Source organism: Pempheris klunzingeri, chromosome 12 (assembly GCF_042242105.1).
Source record: "Pempheris klunzingeri isolate RE-2024b chromosome 12, fPemKlu1.hap1, whole genome shotgun sequence".
Taxonomy (NCBI): Eukaryota; Metazoa; Chordata; class Actinopteri; order Acropomatiformes; family Pempheridae; genus Pempheris; species Pempheris klunzingeri.
In genome coordinates, this window is record NC_092023.1 from 24,603,047 (window position 1) to 24,629,617 (window position 26,571).

Sequence of the window (26,571 nt, forward strand, 5' to 3'; positions counted from 1 at the left end):
CAAACTGAGAAACAGAACGAAGAAGAAGGAATGCGGGGAAACAAAAAAAAAAAAAAAAGAGACAAAGAAAGGAAGAAACAGAGAGATGAAATAAAGATATGCCAGAGAAAGATGGCTGTGAACAAGACATTTTGCATTCATGCAGCACACTGGTGTTTATGTTTGAGAGCGTTTTCATTTTCCTGCAACATCTTTTAAGTGCTGTTTGTGTGAACCTTCCCTTCAGCTTGAAGAGTGAAGTATGTGGCTGTAAGGAAAGAAATGTTTGGCAGAGCTTTTACATTACATTACATTGTTCATATAATTTTACAGTATTTTGTGTGTGTTCATGTTTTGCAAAACTTTGATACCTTATATCAGGATTTAACTGGTTTAAACTGACATCACATTTTGAAAGAGAATTATTGTGTGGGTGACATAATAAATAAATTAATAATCTCTTTGGCTGTAAAAGGCGATAAAGCACAATAAGCCACGTTGCTGAGCTGTCAACAATAGCAGCTTATCAAAACTTTTCCCTTAGTCAAACATGACTTCACAACTATGTAGCTATCACCAATGAATATAACACCGCTTTTGAATGCAGCGGTTTAAACTAAATTTGTCACCTTTTCAACAGAATACTGACTTCTCTGTGACTGGTTTGATTTAAAAAAAAAAAAGACATCTTAGAAAAAGCGGGTTGCCCCACAGAAGTTAGTTGCAACGCTGTCGTGGCATTTAAGACGGCAGGAGACGAATGATAGAGCTGGACAAAAATGTTCTTGACAGACTAATCCCTGTCATGTTTTTGATGACATTCACAGGTAGTTTCCTTTTCCACAGAGATACAAAAAGTACAATATGAATAACTGATTGATTGGCTCAATGGTTTTATTCAGTAAATTAAAAATACTTAAATATGCAAACAGTACAAAAGTTAATCAGGTTGTCATAAAAGTCACATCTTATTTTCCATTGTGGTCCTGGAGTCTGAGCTGAAGGTAGGCAGGAAAAGGGAGTGACATGTATATGCTACTCATATTCCATGTTTACACTAATAAAACAACCAGGGAAATAAAACTCACACGTTTAGATACCACTTCAAATGAAGAACTGTCATGGGTTCAGGCGGGCCGTTCAAAAAGAGACATAGCAGCTTTCCGAGTTATTAGTAATTGAAACATTGCGTGCGATAGTCCACCTTCCCCCTTCCCTCCCCCTCTCTGTCTCTCGCTCAAACACACACACACACACATTGGAGAGCACTGCTGTGCTCAGTCCTGACAATTGTGCAGCTATCATGTGCATAAAGTCGTTTTTTGAGGGTCTGGCGGGGACAGACAGGCTCTCATAACGGGTGGGTACGGGTATTGAAAAACCGATGTATGTCTGATGCACACATACTTTGATTACAGTTGTCGTCTTAAGTAAATGAATTGATAATTTTAACCCTTTACTAAGTGTTTTTATTCATCTTTAGGCATGAAAAACAAGATTTGAACTTTCTTTTTTCAACCCAAATTTCATAAAGAAATATTTACATGTCCAGTAGTTGAAATAGTGGACATGTGATTAATCATAATTTCCTCCCAATATAAAATCAATACTTGGAAAATTTTGCAATTGCATGACTCCTTAGATGTTACTTGATGTCACCATCTTTCTTACCTGCATAGTTTCTTTTTATAGAAGGTTTGAACAGAAAGAAATGAGCAACTTGGTGTTTGTCTGTCGGCCATCTTGGTTTCACTCTTTTTTTTCCCCACTTACAATGGATTCCCACTGGGTAGCAGTGTGTGAGATGATGCAGTAGCTTCCACTGTGGTGGCTGATGTATATACAAGAAAACAGCTTTTGAATAGCTGTACACTGTAGTGACCTATATGCATGAAAGGGTTAAAGAAATTATTTTACAGAAATTGCAATTGCAGGCAAGCATGAAGAGATCCTCCAGTTTACATAAACAATGAGATGTGGGCAGGCGGCCTCCAAATGAAATTACAAAAGGTATTAATATGTTTTCTTCTGCTCTTGTAGCCAGTTAAAGTATTAAACCACCTTCAAGAAGGCATGAGAATACAGGAGATAACATATGCTTTCTGGGGGAGGATGCCCAGACCCCTGTTAGATTGTCCCACCCACACTGTGAATGCTCCCTACGCCCATGCTGTAACAGACACGTGTACCCATTGAAGGGTTGACCTTGGCGGCATCTTTTACTTTTACTAATCTCTGAATGATCAAGAAATGAGATGTTATTTGGCAGATATGCTACCTCTATCTCTGCACTAGGTGAAACATCACAATGTTTTGATTGCGCTCGACTACATTACGTTGTAGCATAAATAGAGATGGTGCAATTCATCAGTTTACTGTGAAACTAACTAGTTAGAGCAGACGCCATACAATTATATACGGCCTGCGAGATAATTTCACATGACTATTAACAAAGGCCTGTCAGTAAATAGCGCTCCCACCTCTCATACTACAAATCCCACAATATAAGACGGCACTATGAGGCAAAACATCAGGATACGTACAAAACAGAAAAAAAATTTAAAATTTGAAATTTTATTTATTTTATTGAGGAAAAGTTGTTGAAGTTTGGCTGTTTAAATTCAGATTTCTGAATAAAATATATATTATTATATTATATTATATTATAAAATAGTCACTTTTAGAGTCTTCAATAAATGTTGAGCCTGTTTGGCCCGCGACTTAGACTGTGTTTTCAATTTTGGCCCCTTCTTTGATTGAGTTTGACCCCCCTGAGTTAGAGCATCGCAGTTAATGTTCACTTTACACTCAAAGTTAAGCTCAGCCGGTGCAACAGAAGATGCTGGAGTTTAAAATAATAATTTGAATTGTGCAGCTCTACCTTATATAAAGTACATGCAGGACTAATGGGTCAAATTGCTAGGGAGTGTTAATGGTTCATTTTTGTGGAGAACACACACACACACACACACACACACAGACTGCTTCACACGCATTTTGGTGAGCATTCACACTGCCTGCATAACTCGCAGTATGGGAGCAACCCACGCACAGAAACACTCAAAAACACACACCTCACACAGAATCTCTGTGGAAACGAGATGTGCACCCACCCACCCACATACACACCTACACAATCACATCCTTTCTCATCCACACAAAAGGCGGCTCAGTCTTGACACAAACATCCACAGACACCTCTACTTACTGATAAAGACCAGTGTAAGAAGAGAACTGTGTTTTTGAAAAGCTTATTCTCTTACTTTGTCTGCCAAGTCTTGATATCTGAAACAATAACATTATGTTGTTTGAGCTAAAATCAGAGTTGAAAGGGATTTCACCGTCTTTCCACACATTTCCAAGGTTAGAAAACATCACCTGAGCGATAGATTTAAGTACAGAGAAAGTTGGCAACTGTAAAAATACAAACTTTACAGGTTTGATGGGTGAAAGACTAGGATATTGGAAACCAACCATGAGGCCTTGGCACAGGCAAGTCAGTGCTGGAACTCATTCAAATATCTTGTGTAAGGAAAAGATGCCAAATATGATAATTTTAACACAACAGTAGACAAAACCACACAAACATTCTTTGATGCCGTTTCTAGCCTGTTATCATTCGTTTTCAGTTTTCTTGGCAAAAGGCGGGATCATATTTGATCATTAATATGAAATGCCCTAAAATAAAAACCTGGGAATGCACATTTTGCAACTGTTTTCAGAAAAACACTCGGTTGTTTTGGAGAAACACTAGCCTTTCAGCAAGAAAGGATAACTGTAAGTAAGCTTAAGAGATAGAAAAACCAACCTCAATGACAGCTTAAGTCTTTTGCACATACTGGCATCAAACAGCCTTACATCAAACACATGCAACAAGCAGCAACTGCTGCATGAGTTCATGCAATGGCCTCCAGCCATGGCAGCTATGTGCACCGTTCAAACAATAAAATGAACTGACAGCCAAAATACAACCTGTAAAAAGCAAGAAGTGATGTTTCTACTCACTGGAGTTGTAACCACGGCGTCCTTGTCGTAGTACTTTTTCCTCTCATACTTGTCCCGGATGAAGACCTCCACTGCTCTGAAGGTACGGATTAAGGACTGAAATACTGCAGAACAATATCCAAATGCTGACAGACACATAACATAACATAGCATAACAGTAACGGAGTAAAACATCATTTGTTCACCTGCCTAAATATGGCTCCTGCTAATGTTTACAGGTGCAGTGTAGGATTTAGGCAGATAATCATGTTTTTTAGTATTATAGAGCAGGTCCTCTTTTACAGAGTCAGCCATGTTCCACTGCCATGTTTCTACAGTAGCCAGGAACAGAAGAAGAAGAAGGAGGAGGAGGAGGAGGAGGAGGAGGAGGAGAAGAGGAAGGAGGAGGAGGAAAAAGAAAAAGATGAGGAATGTAATTTTGAGTTGTGAGAAGTTGGAGAACCCAAATTTTGACAAATTCTGGATCATCCTCCTTACTAGTACTCCCCTAGTGTGAAACCGAGTTGGATGCCATAGCTTCTCCTACACGTTTGTTAAGGGAGGGCTATTAAGATGGTTGCAATATGTAGTCGGTCTTCACCACTAGATGCCACCAAGTCCTACACAGTGCACCTTTCATTGACAAGGACCCCAAGCAGCTGTGTAAATGATGACCGTTGTCTTTGAGGAGACAAGGCAGAAGGACCAGGACGCAGAAGTCGAGCCTCTAACAAGTTTGAGTGGATGGATGGTAGAAGTGGGCCACGATGACAAAATTACTATTAAAACAATAAGTAAAGTAGGACCAGGGCAAGAGCCTCCAATAATGCTTCTACAAATATTTTTTTCATTACCAACAACTGGTTTGCCAATAATTAAGCATTTCTTTTTACTATTCCATGTTGATTATAGTAAATAATAATAAAAATGTTCCCTCTGTAAATTCTTAGAACTGACGGGAAAATGTGTGCATGCACAACGAACAGGATCTATTTTTACAGAACCACAATCTTACGCTCTCCTCTCCCAAACTAGTTTTTGTGTTTTAACCGACCAAACCTTAACCACTGCAGCAAAAGATCAGGAGCACGTCCAATGAATCTTCTGTGTAATAGTGACTTGTCACAGTTTTAGAAGGTACTGTTCCTGCTGATGGGGAAAATGCTAACACAGGTCATTTAGTTTGGAGGACTGACGAAACATTGAGGAAACATTATGCCTCCTTCACAACTACGGTCAAACTCAAACTGACTGAAAGGTTTAGGGTCTTAAAGCAAACCCTATAAGCTTTCAAATGTAAGATGATGTCAGATTACAGCACTTTCCTGAAAGTCTTTAATTCACTGCTGTCAAAGTGTGGGACTTTGGGTCATCCTCGTAGCATAAAGGTTAATGTACATAGTGCATCATAGAACGGCAAAGTCCCATGTTCGATTCCAGCCATGCGTCCACTGTTAACTCAACAAATAAAGGTTAAAGTACCCAGAAATAATGTAGAAATGTTGAAAGCCTATGTGAAAACATGTAAAAGCCACCTGGAAGAGGAGACACTCTGGGGTATTCCTGAACCCCCTCCTGAAAAAAGGTTTCATTAACAACAGAATTTATAGGTGGTCATGGTGTTAAAAATAGGATTCCTGACATTGCGGAAACACCATGACAGACATGCATGTGCACACACACACACACACACACACACACACACACACACACACACACACACAACCTCAAACCCACAAACTCCAAATGACACACTCCCAAACACACAGCACTATTACACCCAGGCTCTACATCGGCGCTAATCCAGACTCTCTTATCTCCCCATTTCAGCAGCGACGCTTCTGTCGGATCGAGTAATAGACTTCAAAAGATTGAAAAATGATGACCACCCGCACGAGTCGGGCTGCGAGATAGGCTGGAAGAGGCGGGCTGCTGGCGCTGCATCTCAAACACGGCGCTTATTTATTACTGTTGACTAGAAACAGCACAACAGATAGGAGGCTACACTGTGACGCTCGGCACAGCGTTAAGAATGCAGTGGATAAATGTGTGCCGACAGACACGAGGTGTCAGGTGGGTCCAGCCATTGCAGATCTGATCAGTTGGATGTCAATTGGTTGAGCTGATTTCATATTTATTATACTGATTTATAAAAGCGTGAAGGTCCATGGTGGTGAAGACACTACATCCACAGTTTAGAAAATTCTAATGACTGAATATTTCATAAAAGTGTCGGGGAAAAGGCTCCTCACGAGGTCACTAACTGAACTGAATGGACTTCACTTCACGTCTTTCCAGCTGTCATGAACGGTGTAGCTCCGGAGCTGACTCACAGTCAGTGTACAGTAGCTACACCGTGGGCTTTCCCATAACTTACATGTACGTCCTGAAGAATATAGCACCGCGTCTGAGCAGCTTGAAGCTACTGTGACAGTACAAAAAGAAAACAAGAAGCTTGAACTGCTTGTGTTTCCCTCAACAAGTTTTTCATGCCAGGGAAGAGTGCTGATAGGGAGGACAACATAAAGCAAGCTGAGAGAAGAGACTCCGCTATCATCTCCTTGTCAGTGACACACTTCTGGAGAAGACATCCCCGCTGTACACTTCCTCACCGCCGCTCTCACAGTGAACGGAAGAACGTAAACGTTAAACCACTAATGGAAAAAAGCCTAAATAGAAGTTACCTGGCAGTAACTCCAGTTCTGTATAAAGCATGCAGACACATGCATCTAGCTGTGCTGGTGATATCGATGGGTGAAACTTGATGTGGAACCAAAATCTATGCTGCAGGACCGCCGTTGACCACTTGAGTAAATGTAAATTCATCTTAAGTGTCCCATAATCCCTCCAGCTGATTTGATTCACCCTGACGACGATGCTATTCCAGTAAAAACACTTCTTGGAGTGAAAACATGAAGATACAGTTAGATTATGGCTAATTTGAAAAAAAAAAAAAATTATTATTCTTAATATTCCAATACACCAGTTTCTCCAAAGATCCCATTAAAAACCCAATATTAGTCAAACTCTGCGTCGAGACCCCATGAACAAGTCCAGTCATTCACACACACGCACACTGATGTAGGAGTTGAAAACAAAGTAGCAAAAATGGCGGGGGTATAGAAGCCCATTTTGTCATTTACATACATAAATCACAGTAAATAGCAGGGCCGAAGAGATGTGCAAGTACGAACACAGAGGCGCACATAGAAAACGCTCGCACACATTCAGGCGGTAGCTCCTCTAATCCTGGGTCTGTTATCTGCCGTTTTCAGCCAGCGGCGCTGCTGTCAGAACAACTAATGGACTTCAAAAGAGTGAAGAATGATGACCACCCGCACAAATGGGCCTGCCAGATACAAGATAGGGTATTAGAGGAGCATTTTAAACAGGGAGATTATATGTTATAGTCTGCTGGTGGAAATATGAACATATGCTGCTGTGTTAACCACACAGCTGTCTTGTCTTGTATCGTGGAGAAGGGCAAACTGGAAAGCAGAGTTCCATAGCTGTACGCACAGACTCTGCTGGAGGTGTCCTGGTTAAATGTGTGGAATGACGCTGACGTAACCAGCGCGTCACTCCTTAGGTGTCAGAAATGATTGGGGGGATGTGCTGAAGTTTGATGACAGCAGTCCGTTAGATTTCTCTGTCTTGGCACAGAAAAGGGCCCAACGCAAGAGTGATTTCCCAGAGGTGATCAGTATGCTGATAAGAACTGGATATTAGTGTCATTCACTGCTAATATTAAATAGCTACCTCACTGATCACATCTCTAATAACTTTGTTGTCCCGACTGTTGAATGCATTAGATGTTTAAAAGCAATTTCATTGTCTTGTTGCAAAAATGACAGAAGATTTCCATCTTTTAACGGTCAGTGCTGATGGTGCAACTGTTGCTGTGTGAGGAAACAGTCCCTGATACTGAAATGTCTCACTATAAAACACCAGTAGGATTTATCATAAACCTGTTGTTAAGAGATCAGGGCAGCATAGCTTATTTTTGTGCACCCAAACCTGGTGTTATCTTATCTGTGATTCTGAGCTCTGTCTTGACAAACAAATCTGTTGTTAAAAGTAGTTTCTATCAGTTAAAAACCATTTTCACATTCAAGCCAGCTCTGTTTTTCTATGATGTGTAAAAAGTAATTCACGCCTTCATCCCATCACGGCTGCAGCTCCTTATATTTAGGCATTTCCTGGTCCTCATTAACTTGTCTCCACGTGGTCCAAAATACAGCTCCAAGAATGTTGACTGGTACCAAAAGAGTGAGCCTCTCAGCCCAGTCCTAGCAGTGGCTCTTCAGTGGCTGCCTGTTCATTTTAGAATTCAATTTAAGACCTTGCTGATTGCTCTCTTGTATGTTCCACGGTCAAACTGAGCACCAACACATGGGCTGCTGTAGGATATTGGACGCGCTCCCTTCATCTCGGTTTTTTAAATTTAGGCTCAAGACTTTATTCACATCTTTATTCCTTTTTGTCCCACTAATTGTTGTCATGTTAAAAATGCTGTATCTTGCTGTAGTTGAGTGTTTTGCCGTTGGTTCTGTGTTTCTTTGTATTTTTTTTAAAAACTTTTTATTTTATTTCAAGACCTTTGGTGAAGTCTTTTTACAGCCCTTTGGTCAGCGCAATGTGTGTTTAAATGGGCTCTAGAAATAAACTTTGCTTGCTTACATTTGTAGCAGGCTACAGCCCTTTTCATAGATAAAACAATGGGTTAGGCTTTCTAAAAGTGTTCTTTAATCTAATGAATGTCTTTCTGTAAAGCCTGAAAGCTGCACTGAATAATGTGAACATATGTACTGGTGGTTTTCTATGCACTAAACGCACAAAAAACATGAATGAGTGGAGAAACTCTGAAAGTGCAGATGCATTCTTGTAGTTGCACTGTGTGATTAACAAGCAACTTAACAGCAGCAAACCACCTCCAGCTGTTTAACTTTACACTTGTGAGGTTTTTTTCCCGACCAGCCGATGCAGCTGTTATGGTAAAACAGAAAGTATGGGTGCTGGTATATACAGTATATTAATTGCTCTCGTAAAGAAAGCAAGAGAAGTACATAAGGTTATAATAAAGCCTTGTAGGGCGGAGTGGATGAGCGCGGTTACACAGTGACTGCCTGTAATGGACGCTCTAAGAAGTGAGACAGGGAGCATTTCACTGGGTAATACTATCATTACAAAATCTGGATGTGAAATCAGTGAGTTGTGCTCTCAAATTCAAAGGGGGGAAAAAAACATGCTCACCTTGGTGATGTGATGTAGAAGTGTACTCCGAGGTTCGTCAGTGTTGGGTGTGGTGGCAGGTGCAGCACCAACCCGGTGATATTGTGTGGGGACAGAGGGGCAACTGACTTGTTTTGGAATAAGTGTATAAATGCTGCTTGATCTGGATCAAGATCCCAGGAGGAGAAGAATCTAGAGGCTTTTCTCCAAAATGAAACATTTCCATCCTGATGGGAGTGGGTTCTTCCGCAAAGACAATGTCCTCATCAACAAGGCATGAGGGGTTACTAATGCTTTGATGAGCATGGAAACAATATGCATGATGTGCGGTGGCGTCAACAGTCACCTGGTATCAACAGACTAAAACACCTATGGGACTTGTTAGACGGTGATGTCACCATCATCAAAATACCAAAAGAGGGACTATTTCTTGGAAGACTGCTGTTCACCCCTCGGTACAGACAACTCTGAGGCTGCTCTGAAACAAAAGACGAAGATGAATGACAAATTATGTCATTTATGTTGGGTTTTTCCTCTCATTTGTCATCCATCTGTATGTAACACAACTATGGTGAGATGCAAACATATGGCGACACAGAGAGCTTTTAAATTTGTATGTAAATACGGGGTGACATATATCCTGCAACAGGGACATGGTATGCAAATGTCTCCTGACATGTATGGTGACAGAGTTTTCTACAAATGTATGGCGACAGACAGTTTTAAAGCACATGTGGTGAGAGCACAGCAGTTTATATGCAAGTGTCCAGTGACGGGGAGATTTTACACCAGTGTACGCTGACATGCACTGTGACAAAGTGAGTTTTTATGCAGATGAAACTGGGAGTGAATAAATTCTAGGGGCAATAAATAAATAGACAGTCAAAGACCAGCACACAGAAAGCAAGCAGGACGAGGATACTGGTCTGTCTGTGGCCGTCTGAAGCTCTCCGGTAGGTGGGCTTCATACATCTGTCTGGCCCTCCTGTTGCCCATGTCCACCATACTCTGTGAAGGAAGGAAGGAAGGAAGGAAGGAGGGAAGGAGGGAAGGAAGGAAAGAAAGACATTGTGGTGTTAATACTAGCAAAGCAATTGGTAAAGGCATCAAGAACGTGTCAAACACACACAGCGAGTCCTTTCATACAACACATTCGCATTCAACTCAATCTGCCTGCCGAGTCCTGCACACGCACACACACACACACACACGCACACAGAGTGAAAGACACACTGGCCGTATGTGTCAAGGCTAAATTAAGAGGAGGGTGATAAATGGGGTGATGATAGGAGAAGTGGAGGAGATGGAGTCGGAATAATCAGCCATCCAGAATTAATTAGTCACTGAAAACAGTGATTACTATTCAGACTGAGACCCTTTTTACTCACACTCCACTGATGGATAGGCACTGCTCTGAAGAGACACACACACAAGGAACAATTAGATATTGTAACTGGATGATTGAATAAATGCTCAGGTGAGTTTCACACACACACACACACACACACACACACACACACACACACGTTATTCACTCTATTGTGTGTAATTCAATCAATATGGCTACTTAATATATATTAATACATATTAATTATATGCTACTTACTCATAAAAACACTATACTATACTAATTAGTAATTACACTATTACTAACTAAATTAATTACTAACATTAACTAAACATGGGTGATGCTGAGCATGTGTATGCACGTCGACAGTGTCTGTGAAAGTAGACTAGAATGCAGACTAAATACTACATTTCTGTAGCTCCTGGCTACTGTGAAATAGAGCTGCAACGATTGAATCGATTAATTAGATGTCATTAATCAACTATTTTCATAATAATTCATTTGTTTGAGTGATTTAAAAAAAAACTGAAACTGTCTGTGCGAAAAAACGCTCCTTAAATGTGAATATTTTCTGGTTTCTTTGCTCTTCTATGACAGTAAACTGATTACTTTTGGGTTTTGCAGACAAAACAAGACATTTGAGAACGTCATCTTTGGGCTTTGGGAAACACTAACCGCCATTTTTCAATATTTTCTGACATTTTAAAGACCAAACAACTAATCCATTAATCAAGAAAATGATCAATAGATGATGAAAAATACTATTAGTTGTAGCCCTACTGTGAAATGCCACACACTAGCACGGCACTCAACATTACTGGGAAACATTTTTATGAAAAAACGTACTTAGGTTTTGGGGTTTTTTAATTTTTTCAAGTCAAATAAGTATCTATAAACAGATAAAGGGGAACATCAGTGTGGATCATCAGGACCATGCTGATGTGGTATTAAATGACTTAGTTATGTCAAAACTGTTCAGACAGAAACCAGAACAACCTGTTAGTTGACTTCTGTCATGCCTAAGGATTCCTTTCCTGTCTTTGCATTGAGTTCAGGATTTTACTGCTAGGGTTCCCCCATCGTGCTTTGAGTCAAAGATGATGTAGATCTGCAGCATAAAAAGTCATGCTGCATTAGATACTAGCAGCTCCTGTTCTCCTTTCAACCACAGATGGACAGTAAATCAGCTGAATTACTTTCGATACTATAGAAACTAACAGGGCAAAATCCTTCACTGTAAGTTATATAGAATGTCTTTTTTTAGTTTTTTTATTAACTTTCATGCTGAACATCAAAGACACTATTATCACAGAAGGAGTTCCGCTGACTCCAGCAGTGTATGACTTCTGCGTCTTTTCATTTGACTATGAATCTGAGTGCACAGGGTGCGATTTTGTGACACAGCGGTTAAAAGAAAACTGCAGCGAGTAACTGAGAAACAGTACAGAGAAGCAGTGACAACAGCACGAACGGGTGGATTGTTATCCAAGTTGGCATGAGTCTTTTGTGTGTTAAAATGTGAGTGCGTAGACCTGTCTGTGTGTGTGTGTGTGTGTGTGTATACCTGGATCTGCTCAGGTGTCCACTGGTCCAGATTGACAGATTTGACTCTGGAGATGTGGACACCCAGGTTACGGTGGATGCCGGCACAGCGGATACACATGAACACCCCGAGGTTCCATGATGCCCATCGAGGACCTGAAACGGCAATGGCAAGTATTGAAATGGGAAAGAAAGAGAAAGAGAAAGAGAAAGAGGAGAGTTCTGCTTTCAAGCTGCTCTGGTTCAAATCTTAATGTAAAGGTCCTGCTGTGTTATTTACTGGCTCACTAGCACTGCTGCAGACAGGGGAGTTCCATCCCTACCATCTGACACAATGTACATTCACTTACATACAATTCCCCTTTTCAGCTAAAATCTAAACTGTGGAAGTGATGGACCAGCAGGTAGGAATAGATTAAAATCAATCAATCAATCTTTATTTATATAGCGCCAATTCACAACAGCGTTATCTCAAGACTCTTTCCATAAAGAGCAGGTCTAGACCAAACTCTTTAATTAGAGAGAGACCCAACGATTCAGGAATTCAACACTAGGGGTTCAAGAATCCCCACATGAGCAGCATCAGATATTATACTGAGCAACAGTGGCAGGAAGAACTCCCCTTTAACGGGAGGAAACCTCGAACAGACCCAGGCTCAGTGTGGGCGGCTTCTGTAGGGGTCCGTGTTGAAAATGAAATGAAAAAGGAAACAAGTGACCACTATTCTCTGTGAACCTCTTCACCACAACACAGTCCTTCCAGAAATGTGCTTTAAAAATTCAAAGGCAACTCTCACACCCACTTGAAGCCACGAAGTCAGAAACAAACACAGTATGAACTACTGACTGTAGTCAGCATGAGCCCTGATATCCACCGCAGCTCCAGAGATAAAGGAAATAGTTCCATGCTCAGAAACTCCAGCTTAGAAGTTTGGACAAACTGACAAGGGATTTCCGGAAAGCGCAGCAGCATGCAGGTACAGTATCGGGCTTGAACAGAAACCCCGAGAAGTTAATATGAAAAGATAAAGTCCGAACAGCGCAAACACTGAAAGCCTTTACGTACTTTGGTGAAATTGTCTCATAACGTACACACTTAGGCTTTAAGTTATCCTGACACATTTACAGACATCCAAATGCCTTCAATACATCTTTATGGGTTTTACAATGCAGCACGGTGCGGTTTGTATTATTTCTAGACAACATTTGATTACAGTTCCTGCGTATTTAGAACTATTTTTCTCTATAAAAGTACAATCAGTGATCAGTTCAAATATGCAGATATCTTTTTTTTTTTTTCATTCATGTACAAGTTGTGTCTGATGAACGTCTGCATTTAATCAGCTCCGAAGAGAAACGCTGATTTATTTTATATATATATATATATATATATATATATATATATATATATATATATATATATATATATATATATATATATATATATATATATATTAATTGCGACTGATCTAATGTTTTAAGGTTATTTCAAATTAACCGCAAAACTCACTTTTTTTTCTTTTTTTTTGTAACGTGCATTCTCAATGACTTTCATGTCGTGATTAGTTGCTTTAATTAAATGTCACTATAATTACAAACCTATTTCCAAATATGAGAGGTACAATAAAAACTGGCCTTTTAGCTCAGTGAAAGCAGCTTTGAGTTTAATACACTGGTTTTCAAAAGCTTTCATTAGCTCAAGGGTCATAGATTTTTTTAATCCATAAAGCCTAATCCTAAAAAAAACAGAATTAAAACAAGAAAATTGCCAAATTATCCGGGACATGTTGTATGACTACAGGCTGAGCTACGGACCTAAATCCATTCTTTTCGAGTGCAGTATACATTTTCATGGCATCATATGTGAAACCAACTCAAATTGGATTTTGTGTCTTTGCTTGTTAGACAGAGGCCACAGCGAAAATAACCAACATAAGGTTACATAAAAGGCCTGGCAGAGCACAAGAACATGGCTGTGAGCTTGCTGCATGGAGCCAGAAAAGTGAAGAACCTCCAGGCAGACGCAGAGAAGGCTTTGATTCCTGTTGACACACAATCAGCTGTTAAGAGGAGGGATGGAAATTTTGAATTACCCCACAAGCTACTGCCCCTCACGGGTCAGTCTGAACCACGGTCTGCGTGTCTGGGAGTCTGATTCCAATCCTTTTGTTGAGTCCTGCAGATTTGCTGATATTTTGAGACAACAATAAAGACAACAGGATTTGTATCATTACGATGTCAGTAGTATATGCAGATGTCTAATGTTTAGCTTTCCTCCATGTAGTCTGCACTGAGAGCTCACCGGACAGCAACAGCCCAGCAGTCAGCAGGAGTCCACTAGTGGAGTCCTTTTGATTCAGGCGTCATGGAGGAAAATTAAATAGTTCATTTGCATATAGTGCCCACAATGTAATGATACAAAGCTGGTAGGAAATCGGCAAAGTATCTCTTTAATGTTGGCTCAAAATACTCTGGCCTTCTATAGCTTTTCCAAACTCAAAATACAGGAGTAAAATCACAAGGAATGGATTAAATGCTGTTTACCTGCTCCAGGGACAGCTGTGAGTGTTTGCATGTGTAGCTAACTAGCCAACAGTAATAACCAACTTAACTAACTAGCTAAAAGCTGCACCAAAACATGCAAAAAGCTAGTTAACTAAACAGCTTTGGTCCAATTCTTGTTAAATGGCCACACATACCATTTGGGCTAATTTGCATATATGTGACATAATCATGTAACTACCTACATGTCAGGTTTTTGAAATTGTCACGTGTAGCTTTGCCAATTCCAAACAACGACAAGGGTCAACCTGACGCCTTCAAACTCACAATATTAACACACTCATGCATGTGGAATTTCTTTAAAATATCTCGTCTGAGGAAGTTCATGCTAAAAGCGTCCCTTAGACATCTGTCATTCAAACACTTTATCCATCACATATAAAGTAGTATAAAACAGGGCAGCTCTGCCAAACCTCCACGGGGATGGATAGGAGATGGCATGGAAATGACAGTCAAATCAATTTAATGGGCTAGTGGCTACAGTCCCTCAACACAATTGTTGGCTCTATCCCTCTCCAGAGCATCAAGCTTACTATCAGTCAATTTGACGATTAGGAGCGACTTTGAACACAGTAAGTGCAAAGGATCAACTTTTATGGATCCGGGCTACATAATGGTGGAGCGGCAGGGACGGTTGGACGACGGTGGGAATGCACGCAGTCTAGTGGGCTTGCCAGTCTCGGGTAAGAGCATCAGTGTGTTAATGCAGTGGCATTAATGCGTTAGATGGCCAAAAGGAGCATTAAGGCAGGGATGACTGAGTGCTAAGCCTGAATCAAGCAGCTCAGCCATTGTAAGCTGGACTCTATCTGTATGGATTGGACTTCACTTTGGTCTGCTCTTAGATAACCTCTTTCAACACATTCTCTGAAACAGGCGCATGTAGTTAGTTCTCGTCGACATGCCTCGACATGCAGAGCGCATGTGTGCACGCGCACGTATGACACGTGTGCGTGCGGTTGCTTGAAATCACTTTTGGAGATCAGCAGAAATGTTCTCAACAATAGGTTTTAATAATGGACTCTCATTCTCTACTGGAGTATTTATATTACTGTGAGAAAATCAATTTAGCACTTCAGCAGGGTCTGATTGGATTTAGAGAAGTGAATGGTTCACACAAATGACTTTAAATATAAAGTACGGGATTGTAAGAAGACATAAGCTTTCATCTGTGTCTTGTGTGCTAGACTGTGCTGCACTATTCAACCAGCCAATCACATTTCTTTCTGCGATGATGAACAGCCTGCCCTGTCGCTCTTTCAGGCTCTGACCGCTGAGTGCCAGTGTCAGTAGATGATGACTCTAAGTAACTCTGTAATCTGATTACTCCCCACTTTGGGCAGCAACCAGCCTTCAGAAAGTTTGTGCAAGTGGGCATTCAGGTTTTTTATATTCCTTTATTCCTTTGCCGTGAAAGCCCTGCTTTTGTGCCCATGGGAACTGAGGTTACTCCGTCCAAATCACAACATTCTCTTTGTTAAATTTAAGAATGGAACAAATACTTGTCCTAGGTACGTGTCAAACTAATGTGTTTTAAGAGCTAAGTAGACTAATTTAACTTAAATTGTGACTGGCCAATATTTTAGCAGATATTAGCTCATTACAGATATTTCAGTATCTGTGTATGTGTCAGCTGATAAATGACAAGAAACTTGAAGCACAGAGATGCTAAAGATGTGTGTCACCATTCTAGAGATTATCCACCACAGAGTAGAATCAAATTCATTTTCCAACAGTAAAATGTCTTAGCCAGTACAGTCCGAGCTGCAATCGTTAAAAAAGGTAAGAGAACCTCACATCTTTATTGATGTTACGCATAAAGAATAAATCATATCGTCCAATACAGCAGTGTAAAAAAATGAGGACGCTCCATGAAATATTTATATCTTTTAAAAGAAATATGGACATGTAAATAACTAATTTTCTTTCAAACAATACAGATAAAAGGTAATGCAACTGAACAAAAAATGAAACATTCACTGAAAAATTAACAAAGATGCCGATTCCAACTGAGAAAAAGAAAGTTCGTACACCCTAGTTGCTGCTATTGCATTTGGCTGAAATAACCTCTGCACTCCTCCATGCAGAATTCTTTCAGCTGTGGGACGTTTGAGGGGTTTCTTGCATGCGCAGCCCATTTCAAATCACCCCACTGCGTCTCAGCAGGATTAAGATCCAGGCTTTGACATGACCATTTCCTTCCTTTAAGCCTTGCTGGATTTACTGGAATGTTTTTGGCCTTTGTCATGTTGCATGGTCCACATCAGCTTCAATTTTTGGACAGATGGTCTCACATTTTCCTCAAGCACCCTCCGATACAGAGTGGATTCTGTGATGGTGGGCTCGCCAGGCACTGCTGCAGCAAAGCAGCCCCAAACCACATCATTTCCATCCCCATGCTTCACAGTTGGTATGAGGCTCTGCTCAAATGCTGTCTTTGGTTTGCACCAAACATGTGACTGTGCCTCAAAAATTCAACTTTGGATTCATCTGTCCAAAGCACACTGTTCCAGAGGACCCTTTGTCCGAGTGTTCTCTGGCAATCTTAAGTCTCGCCTTGGATGAATTACTTTTTTGACAAAAAGGTTTTCCTTCTTACACACCTCCCATCAATAATCTAACTTCAGCATCTTCTTTGTGATGGTAGATGCATGTATTTCGGTGTCAACTGTGGCAAGAGCTACCTGTAGAATTCTGTAGAATAAATAAATAAATAAAAAATGTAGAATTTTAGGATTGTTAAAGGCTCCGTTAAGCTCCCTGAGATCTTTTCTGTGGGCCACATCTGGCCATGTTGGAAGTTGTTTTAAATGTTCTCCACTCGCAAATAATTTTCTGGACAGTTGATTGGCTGATTTCTAATAGCTTGCAGTTGTTTTCAAAATCCCCTCACAGATTCATATGCATGTACACCCTTTACTCTTGAGGCCACAGAGAGCTCTTTTGATCTCGCAATGGTGACACCCAGTAGGCAATTTGTGAATTTTTAACAGGGGCAGTGACTCAATAGCACCCAGTGACACTCACCCCCTCCTTCCTAGAATATTCTAGGAATTACTGCAGGTATCGGTAGCGCTGTTCTACAACTACACATTACTACTTGACACTACTCTGTTGCGTATATAGACTAGAATATTGCATAGACTTGAGTGTCTGTAGTACTGTATATGGTGTGGATCTGCAGCTGCTACTTCAGCACCATGGACAGCACCGTGGCTTCATCAGTACACAGCTGGCAAGGAGGATGTTTTCTGGTCATTTTGCTAACTAGGGTGATGGCATTGCCCTAATATTGCCTACGGTGACACCACTCACTTCGCCAACAGCCAAGAGCAAACCAAACTAAATGTCTTTACCTTTTTCCAGTTTTATTTGTTTAGTCATATTTCTTCCTAACCTTAATGTTGTTGAAATGAAGAGCAAATGTCCTCGTGTTTAAGACATTTAGCAAAAAAAGATTTTGGATGGCAGAAGAACAATCTCACTGGTATTATTACTGAGAAATAAGGACCATACTTCCACATTAGGGGGTCGCAAAGGGGGCTAAACTGAAAAATATGTCTACATACTTGTGTGAGCACATTTTTTTTTTTTTTTTTTAATCTGTGATTGAGCTACATGTAATGTTGGCCTTTTGTGGCAGGTGCACTGTAATAGCAAGTGTTTAAAAGAGAAGCCTTGGCTGTGGGGGGTAAAAGGCACTCTGATTTATGAGTGCTGACCCACTGTATGTAATAACCTACTGTTAGCTGCAGGGACTGTTTTTATGCTGTCAGCTGTTTCCGTCCATCGTTTCTGACACAATAACTACTGGTCTTAAAATCCATCAATAATTTGTTGTTGCTGGTAGATGTCAAAATGAAATTACACTCTGAATTTGGAAATGAATGAATAAATGCAGCTGATGTATACATATGATGACTATGAGCTGAATAGTCTGTGGACAAGCGGTAATGTTGGTGCTGAGACATTAGTATCTGTTCATCTGTGTCTCATGTGGATAATTCAGATTCAATAACAGCTTTATTATGCTATTCATCTTTACACTTGCTCTGCATTGAAGTTTGGACGAAAATAGACAGCTGAATTGAGTTCCCTCAGTAGACATTAGCCCTGCAGCGCCCCCCCCCTACACACACACACAGAATACAAACACACCAATGCTAATTTGTAGACTGCTGACCTGATTAGACACAAATGAGCTCTTCACATACACTCACAGACACACACACAGACACACACACACACAGAAGCAGGTACATCCCACAGAGTGCCATGAAGAGGGGCACATGCATGAGCACATCTGTACAAAAGATGCACACATGTCAACATAAAAGCACGGTGACACTGAGGGGGACACACACTTTGCAGACAAATACATAATGAAGATGACGTCACAGACACACACTTTCATAAATATGCATGCAAATAAAAACACAGATTTTCACTTACATGCAGACAAACTGAGAGACAAACAAACAAAGTCATCCCAGCTGAGAGACACACAGCCAGACACACACCCTGGAGCCTCTGTGAGTGACAGCAGCTGGGGGAGGAGGGGGGGGGCAGCCAAGCATGAAATTAAAGCCCCAATTGTCAACCTGAGGACAGGGCGACGACTGACAGGTGTGTGTGAGTGTGTGTGCGACGGTGGCAGGCAGCGATGTGGCGACCGTAGATATCTGGGGAGGCGTTGTGCTCTTCCATAGAGATCAATCTGTGACCCTGTTTAACCCTGCACAACATATGCTGATGGCTGCTCAGACTGGGTGTGGAAACGCTCTGAAGCAACAACCAAGTTAAAAAAAAAATCACCTGAATTTATTAATAAGAGCTGTGGGTTCATTCGATCAATATTTGTGAGCGAGAACAAAAGTCTGCGACGAGGAAGCGGAGCCGCTTCTCTCTTCGGGGACAGAGTGAAGATGCAAAGTTTAAAGCTTTAAGGCAGAAAGAAGCAAAGAAGCAGACTCTGTGGACTTAAGCCATGTCTGGCTTGACTCATAAACCCTGTGGGACAAATAATACTGCAGTCTTTATCTGCTCTGAGCCACAGCGCCCAGAAATCCATTCGGGCTAATGTCCCCGCCACCCTTCTACCTTTTTATTTGAGTCATCTTTTACATCATTTTTAGTCTAACTAGCCTTCAGCTTTAATGTCCTTTTTTTTTTTCTTATTTTCTCTTAATGTCCTATTGTGAAACACCTTGGACTCTCAGTATCACCACAGCTCTGTAGAGAACATTTAGAAGTTCTTTAAGTTATGTTTGGCTGTATGAAGCCAATTTAACTCCTCTCTTTAATTATAGGTAACAATAGCTGATATTACTGGAACAGGGCTGAATGGTGCCACATCCCTGTGCTGAAATCCAGCGTTATCCTCCTTTAAAGAAGGTTAAGAACCTCAATTTCCTAATTAATTAATAAAATGTCCTCTTAGTGAATCATCGGAAGGCTGCCAAAATCTTGAGCGGAGGCCGGAGGTGAGTGGAGAATGAGAGAGTGCAGAGCGGGACGCTGAGGGGGAGAACAGAAAAGCTCTGTGCTGCTCCCTGCTGGTCCATTAGTGTGACTCAGTGTCAGCAGTATTGAGCAGACTTCTACAAGGAGGAATGTTTTCCTCTCCATCCAGCACTTCTTCTTTGTTATTACAAGAGGAAAGCCTAATAAAAACTCATCATCTGGTCTTACCGTCTCCTCTTAAACAAATGGAGGAACATTATAGTCCAAACAGTCTATAAATCCTGGCAGATGGATACTACATAAAACCATTATCAGAGGTGATAAAAGACCGAGACAGCTAGAGGGGTGTACACAGGGAGTGAAGCCAGATACTAAAACTCAAATAAGTTTTAGCCTCCAACCTGCCATGTGGTTTGTTTTATCATGGTTTTTTTGTTTTTACAGAGAAGAGATGATTGATAATAGAACATTAGCATGCCTGTCGGCCATAAACTGTGCAATCTTTTCATCTGCTCAGCAGTTCAAATTCAGGCAACAGACAGCTGAAATAATGGATGGGTGGATAAAGTGAAGATATGATTCCATCTGCTGGTGATAGAAGGCAGTGTAGTGGATTAACTTTCACAACCAACGTTCCATCATCTGGAGCTGAATTATTATTATTATTATTATATTATATGATTAGTCAATTCATTCATTATTCAACCGATGGAACTATTTTAATACAAAAATCTTTAGACTGCCCTCGTTAGTGTACAAACGGGAGGACAAAACACCGAAAACACTTCAGCAGCACAGCAAACTACATCCTCCCCATTGACCTTCATGAGGGGAGGATTTATTGCAGGACCATTTCAGCTTGGTGTACCTAATAAACTGGAAATGGATGGAATGAAAGAAGCAGCTGCTCGTTCTGTCTCATCAATACTGCTAAAAGCTATTCGACCTGATAAGTTTGGTCACTCAGACGTAAAAATACCATCAATGGAAGAGTTCTGAAAAATGACCAGAGGGCACGTTTAGACCTTCGTCATCTGCTGCACTCTCCCCCGCACTCAAACAGTCCTGATGCACAGTGAATCAACAGGTAGGCTCTGTTTATGAAGACTGTTTGTTAAGACATGTCTGTTCTGTAAACTGGGGAGCTGCATTTTTTTTCTAGATAAAAAAAAACAGTATAACAACTACATTTCTCAAATAATTTCAATGACTTGTTTTCATATTTAAGGGTTTATATCCTTTGTGCAGTAGACAAAAAATAAATCTACCCCAAGTAGATGGTAATCCCTTTGTTAGTAGTTAGACCACACAATCTCACACAGCCATTAGCAGACATATCCTCTCATTAGCACCACTGAATGTGAAAACTACTAACTGAAATCATGTGAACGTGAGCTCATAGTGCCTTTTATACAGGAAAAACACAGCTCCCCCATTTATTTGTATTCACAGGCCAGAGTTAATCGTTCCAATATGACAATGACATTGACATATGGCAGCATCAGGCCGAAGCGGTCTATGCATAGATGTCAGTGGTTTTGGTCTTTAATCAGTGTGATTTATGGACAGCATTAGCTGACACACACAATAACAGCACATCAGTCCAAATCTCCCTCCATCATACTCATGTAAAGGTGTCCAGAACCTAGAAATGCTTCAACATAGGAAGAAGCTTGCATCGCATTCCTCACATTTCTAACCTATGTGACATTGAACCCAACCAGCCACTACACCCCCGCCCCCAATACACAGGCTGGGCCGCAGCTTCTCCCTCTCTGGACACTGCGAGGCTAACCTGTCCTTCACACCTTCAAAATGCGTGCTATTGCAGGTGTGTATGCAAGCTTCTGGGTCCAAATTAGTGTGAGTGTACGTGGGCCTGTGCCAGTATTTTATGTGTGTGACAGCCGAGAGGTACCAAGGACAGGTCGTCAAAGCGCTGAGGGCCCTGCAGGCACTTGCCAAGATCTGCTGTGCCAGCACAGAGGAGAGCATGTGCCAGCTCAGAGCTGCCCCCCTGCCACAAATCATAACACTGACACGCTGCCAGCCTGTAAATGTGTCTGTGTGTGTGTGTGTGTGGGGGTATGTTCTTGTACTACTACATAGTGAGGACCAGAACAAGTAGGACATTTTTGGGAAGTGGGGACTATTTGGCTGGTCTTCATAACTTCAATGGACTGTTTTAAAGTTAAGAACTGGTTTTAAGGTTAAGGTTAGAATTAGGTTTAGGCTAAGGTTAGCGTAAGGGTTAAGGTTAGGCATTTAGTTGTGATAGGTAAGGTTTGGGTAAGGGGCTGTAGAATGTGTATGTGGCCTTTGAGTCACAGTGGGGAGAGGATTGTGTTAAAACCCAGGGCGAAAATTATAGTCTGGACTTTAAGCAGGGGACCGACTGAGAAACCATGGGGGACAGGAAATTGGAATTGCAATCAATAAGGATTCCAACTCTCCCTCTCTCTCTCTCTCTCTCTCTTTCACACACACACACACACAAGCACACACAGAGAAAAAGTAGGGCAGCGAGTGTAGACAGAAGACAGAAGTGAGAGTGGAATTACAGCTGAGGCTAAGGTGAGTCACCGCTCTGCAGTGGACACAGCAGGGCTGCCACACCCAGACCCACTGACTGCAGCAGGCAGCACACAGGACAGACGGTGTTCGGCCACACTATACCCTAAAACAACCTGATCAATCAGACGTGAGCTCTGGAATCTGAGTGGTCAGTCAGCCACAGAGTGACTGCTTGCTTTAAAAATCAATAAAACTAATACACTGGCGATGGTGTTGTGTGTGGAGTGCACTTTGGAGGCGCTGATACTCGCACTCAGACAGAAAATTTGATAAGTTGATAAAAGCAATCTGCAGGCCCACTTACAGAAGTTTAGTACTGAACAGCCAAGTGTATCTATCCTTTTATATTACAGATAAATGGTGGGAAATGTTTTCCGGGACAATAGACCCACATTGGCTTTATAAAACCCTTCATTAGTTATCTCAAAAACATTAACAATAAATGCTGTCTAGCTAAGTAAACGTGGACCTTGGAGCAGCTGGAATGTCTCAGAAGTGCAAAGTGTGAGGCTGAACGAGAGGTTACCATGTGTTCATTCTGGGGCTGCAACTCATTCTCACTGACAATTAGAATGTCAATTACTTTCTTGATTAATTGATTAGTTAGTCCATTAAATGCCGGAAAGTGTCGATCAGGGTTTCCCTGAACCTAACATGGCATCCTTCAACGTCTTATTTTGTCCACAATGCAAATATATTCAGTTTACTGTCACAGAGCAGTACAGAAATGTGAAAACATTCACAGGAGGATTTTGCTCTTTTTATCTTGTTAAATTACTCAGACAGATTAATCAGTTATCAAAATAGTTGGTGACTAATTAAATAGTTGACAAGTGATCAACTAATTGATCGAGTGTAGCAGCTGTGGTTCATCCTACAGCTGTATGACTTCCATTGTAGATTAACCTGCTGGTTAGTCTTTACACTGATTCATCTGTTGTCCTCGTCAGACGGCCGAGGACGATGCCTTCGAGTGTCTTGTTTTCAGTCTGTGTGTTTTCTGGAGTGGTGAGGAGACTCTTTACACAGTCAGGGAGCAGCCACTCCTTTGTTGGGAATTCACATTCACATATGGCGTCAAACCCACAATGCTTTCACACGCTGCTTCTCTGTGTCCGTACAGCTGGGGACCTCCTGCGTGTTTATTTATTCGCTTAATTCACTGAGAGGTCGAGCTGAGAGTCACTTTTAAGAGCCACAAAGCAAACAGACAGAAATGGTTCCTTCAAGGACGAAACAGAGAGCGTCCCCACCCTCCCTGTTACTATTGTTTGAATCTGAAGCTGTTCTAAAATAGTTGCAATATTGCTTTAATCTACACGAATTAGGAAGCATTTGGCTCAACCTCAGCTGTGCTTTTCACACTTTAATTTCTTCATGATCCCAGACTGTTCTCTTAGTTATGAAACGTACTTATTATCATAGGTAAACTGATTTCATCTTAAAGCTGGGGGCTTATGATGCTTTCTCACAACATCCATATATTGTTTGGATAAAAATAACTGTGTCACAGTCAGCATGAGTCATAGGGCACGGCTGCGTTCTGCTGCTTTATGACTAACACAAGTAAATGAGCCTCAGGCTGCAGTTTCTCTGACTGATGAAGATAACACAAAGCAATAGATCAAATCTGAATGCAGTTTAGTAGAAAAAAGATTGTCAGCTGCTATGAATTATTGTCTAGATAAGTCAATATCATATGTATGTGTGACATATATATATATATATATATATATATATATATATATATATATATATATATATATATATGTCAAGAGTCATTAAAAAAGTCAACATTGGACTTGACAGGTTAAAAGACATGGTGGCTAGGGGATTATATATTTGTTTGGTTGAAATATGGCCAAAATTTAATACTTCCCTTCTGTACAAAAACAGCTCATCAGAACGTGATACATACAGCCCTGCCCCTGCAGCTCTCCCGTTTCTCACCCTGGCCCCTGGAACGTGGACGCACTTCATACGTGCAGGAAAAAGCTTCCATCATCCCGATGAGGATTGTGATCTTACTGCTGTTCTACTACAGTAGAGTTACCGTCCCGTTCTCTTTGCAAACTCGTGTGCCTGCAAAGCCCTTTGAAACATTCAACATGGCCACTCGTTCCCTGCTTTAATGCTGAATCTATGTACACTAGCTAACAAACTACTGCAACACATTTAGATATTACAGGACAATGAAGTTAGAAGCTTTAATCATCCCAAGACAGATTTTCTAAAGCCTGAAAACAGAGGAGAGGAGAGAAAGAGAGGAGGTGCAGACGTCTAGTTCTCTCTCGGACCACTTGAATTACAAATGTACTCAAAGGTTCTTATGGAATTTTTGCCCAGTGATTCCAAAAATAAACAGCCTACCTCAGCCTTAAGACGGATTTACAGGAACAATGCTCGACAACTGCTGTAAATGGGAACCACACACACACACACACACCCTCTGTACTGAAACCAAGGGTCACACAGCAGCAAACACCAAAACATCAGCATCGCTCTCTACATTTCTCTTTCATAACGACAAAATGAATGAATGAATGGAGGAATGGTGTGTCATCTCAGCCTAATCAGTAGCAACAAAGGGAAGACGAGGTTAACATATGAATGGTTACTATATTTAACATGTCTTTGTGTGGTAAGATGACTTTAAGTCTTAATGGCTCGCTTCCATAACACGCCTGCTGACAGAGGTGAAATACATTACATGTATTACTGTTTAGATTACCATCAAGAACGAGACCTGAAATGAGCGTTAAACTGGAGGAAGGTGCAGCATCAGCAGCAGGCAGTGACAAACCGTGGTGGAGGCTGATTCACTGCTGAAGGAGGCCTGGTACTACAGATGACAGTGGTCAGGGGGCAGCACAGGCGTAGTGATGACGCAAAAGGCATTTAATCTCTGTCATAGGTAGTAGTCCCGATACGAGCCGTTCAAACTCCACACAAAAGTCTGGGAAATTCAGCCTTCCACGGTTGATGGTAAACATACCTCTGGGTTAAGACGGTCAGGCTAGGAGTCAGTCACGATCCTGCCAACAGTCACTATCCGGTGACAGTTTAGCTAGATCAACTGTGCAAAACATTGTTCTATTAACGTGTCATTTTAAGTTTTAAGCAAAGACATGCAAATATTAAAAGTTCACATCTTTTTGAAATATAGCGTTTTTCTTGTATTGGATGTATGCCGAATTGAGGACTGGTCTCTAAGGGTTTATAAAACATCTTTGATCAAACTGCACTTTAGATCCCGTGTAAGGGAATATTAAACTTTAAGATTTTTGAATGGGGTTTCGGGGGTGGTTTTGCATCGCGAGTCGGCGGTGAGGTGTTGGCTGCAGCTGCAGCATCCCGTCGGTGTCTGACGTGTTGTTCTACACGGGACAGGCGAGCAAACTACACCTCTAATTTACTGTTGCCCACACAGGACACGCGCGTTTTCCGCTCATTAATAAATCAGTCAAGGACATGACATCGATACTGTCGGGCAAATCCTGCGTCAAGTCACGCGCAGCCATACAACACAAAACCGGAATTATGGGCCATCCGATTTCAAATTAAAAGGGCAAAGCATGAATTTCGACATATCTTTTTAGAGGTGCAAAATATAAGGTGACAAAGAAAGCAAGCAGAGCACGAAAGCTTTGGTAGATGGTGAGAGGGGAAAAACTACAACATTAAAATAACAACCTCACTGACCCATGCTCAGTGATGAGCGCATATCCCAACACAACTCAGCATATTTATCAGAGCTCACAACAGCTAGAAATGTATCTGACAGAGGCAACAGACGCGTTTTCATAGTCGAGGTGCAAATGAACAAACACATCTGAGTTTACATGACAAAATCATTCAAATTATGTCTCATTTCTTGTGGTACACAT

General features: G+C 41.1%; 1 protein-coding gene across 1 annotated transcript in view; it reads right to left on the reverse strand.

Moving 5' to 3' along the window:
* The window catches only part of LOC139210938 (stromal membrane-associated protein 1-like), a 93,321-nt gene that overhangs the window by 66,105 nt on the left and 645 nt on the right, over positions 1 to 26,571 (reverse strand). The window contains exons 2-4 of the mRNA XM_070841151.1: positions 12,108 to 12,241; positions 10,118 to 10,203; positions 3,985 to 4,060 (exon numbers count right to left, since the gene is read on the reverse strand). Coding sequence (XP_070697252.1) covers positions 3,985 to 4,060; positions 10,118 to 10,203; positions 12,108 to 12,241 — 296 coding nt within the window. The remainder of the gene's footprint in view (positions 1 to 3,984; positions 4,061 to 10,117; positions 10,204 to 12,107; positions 12,242 to 26,571) is intronic.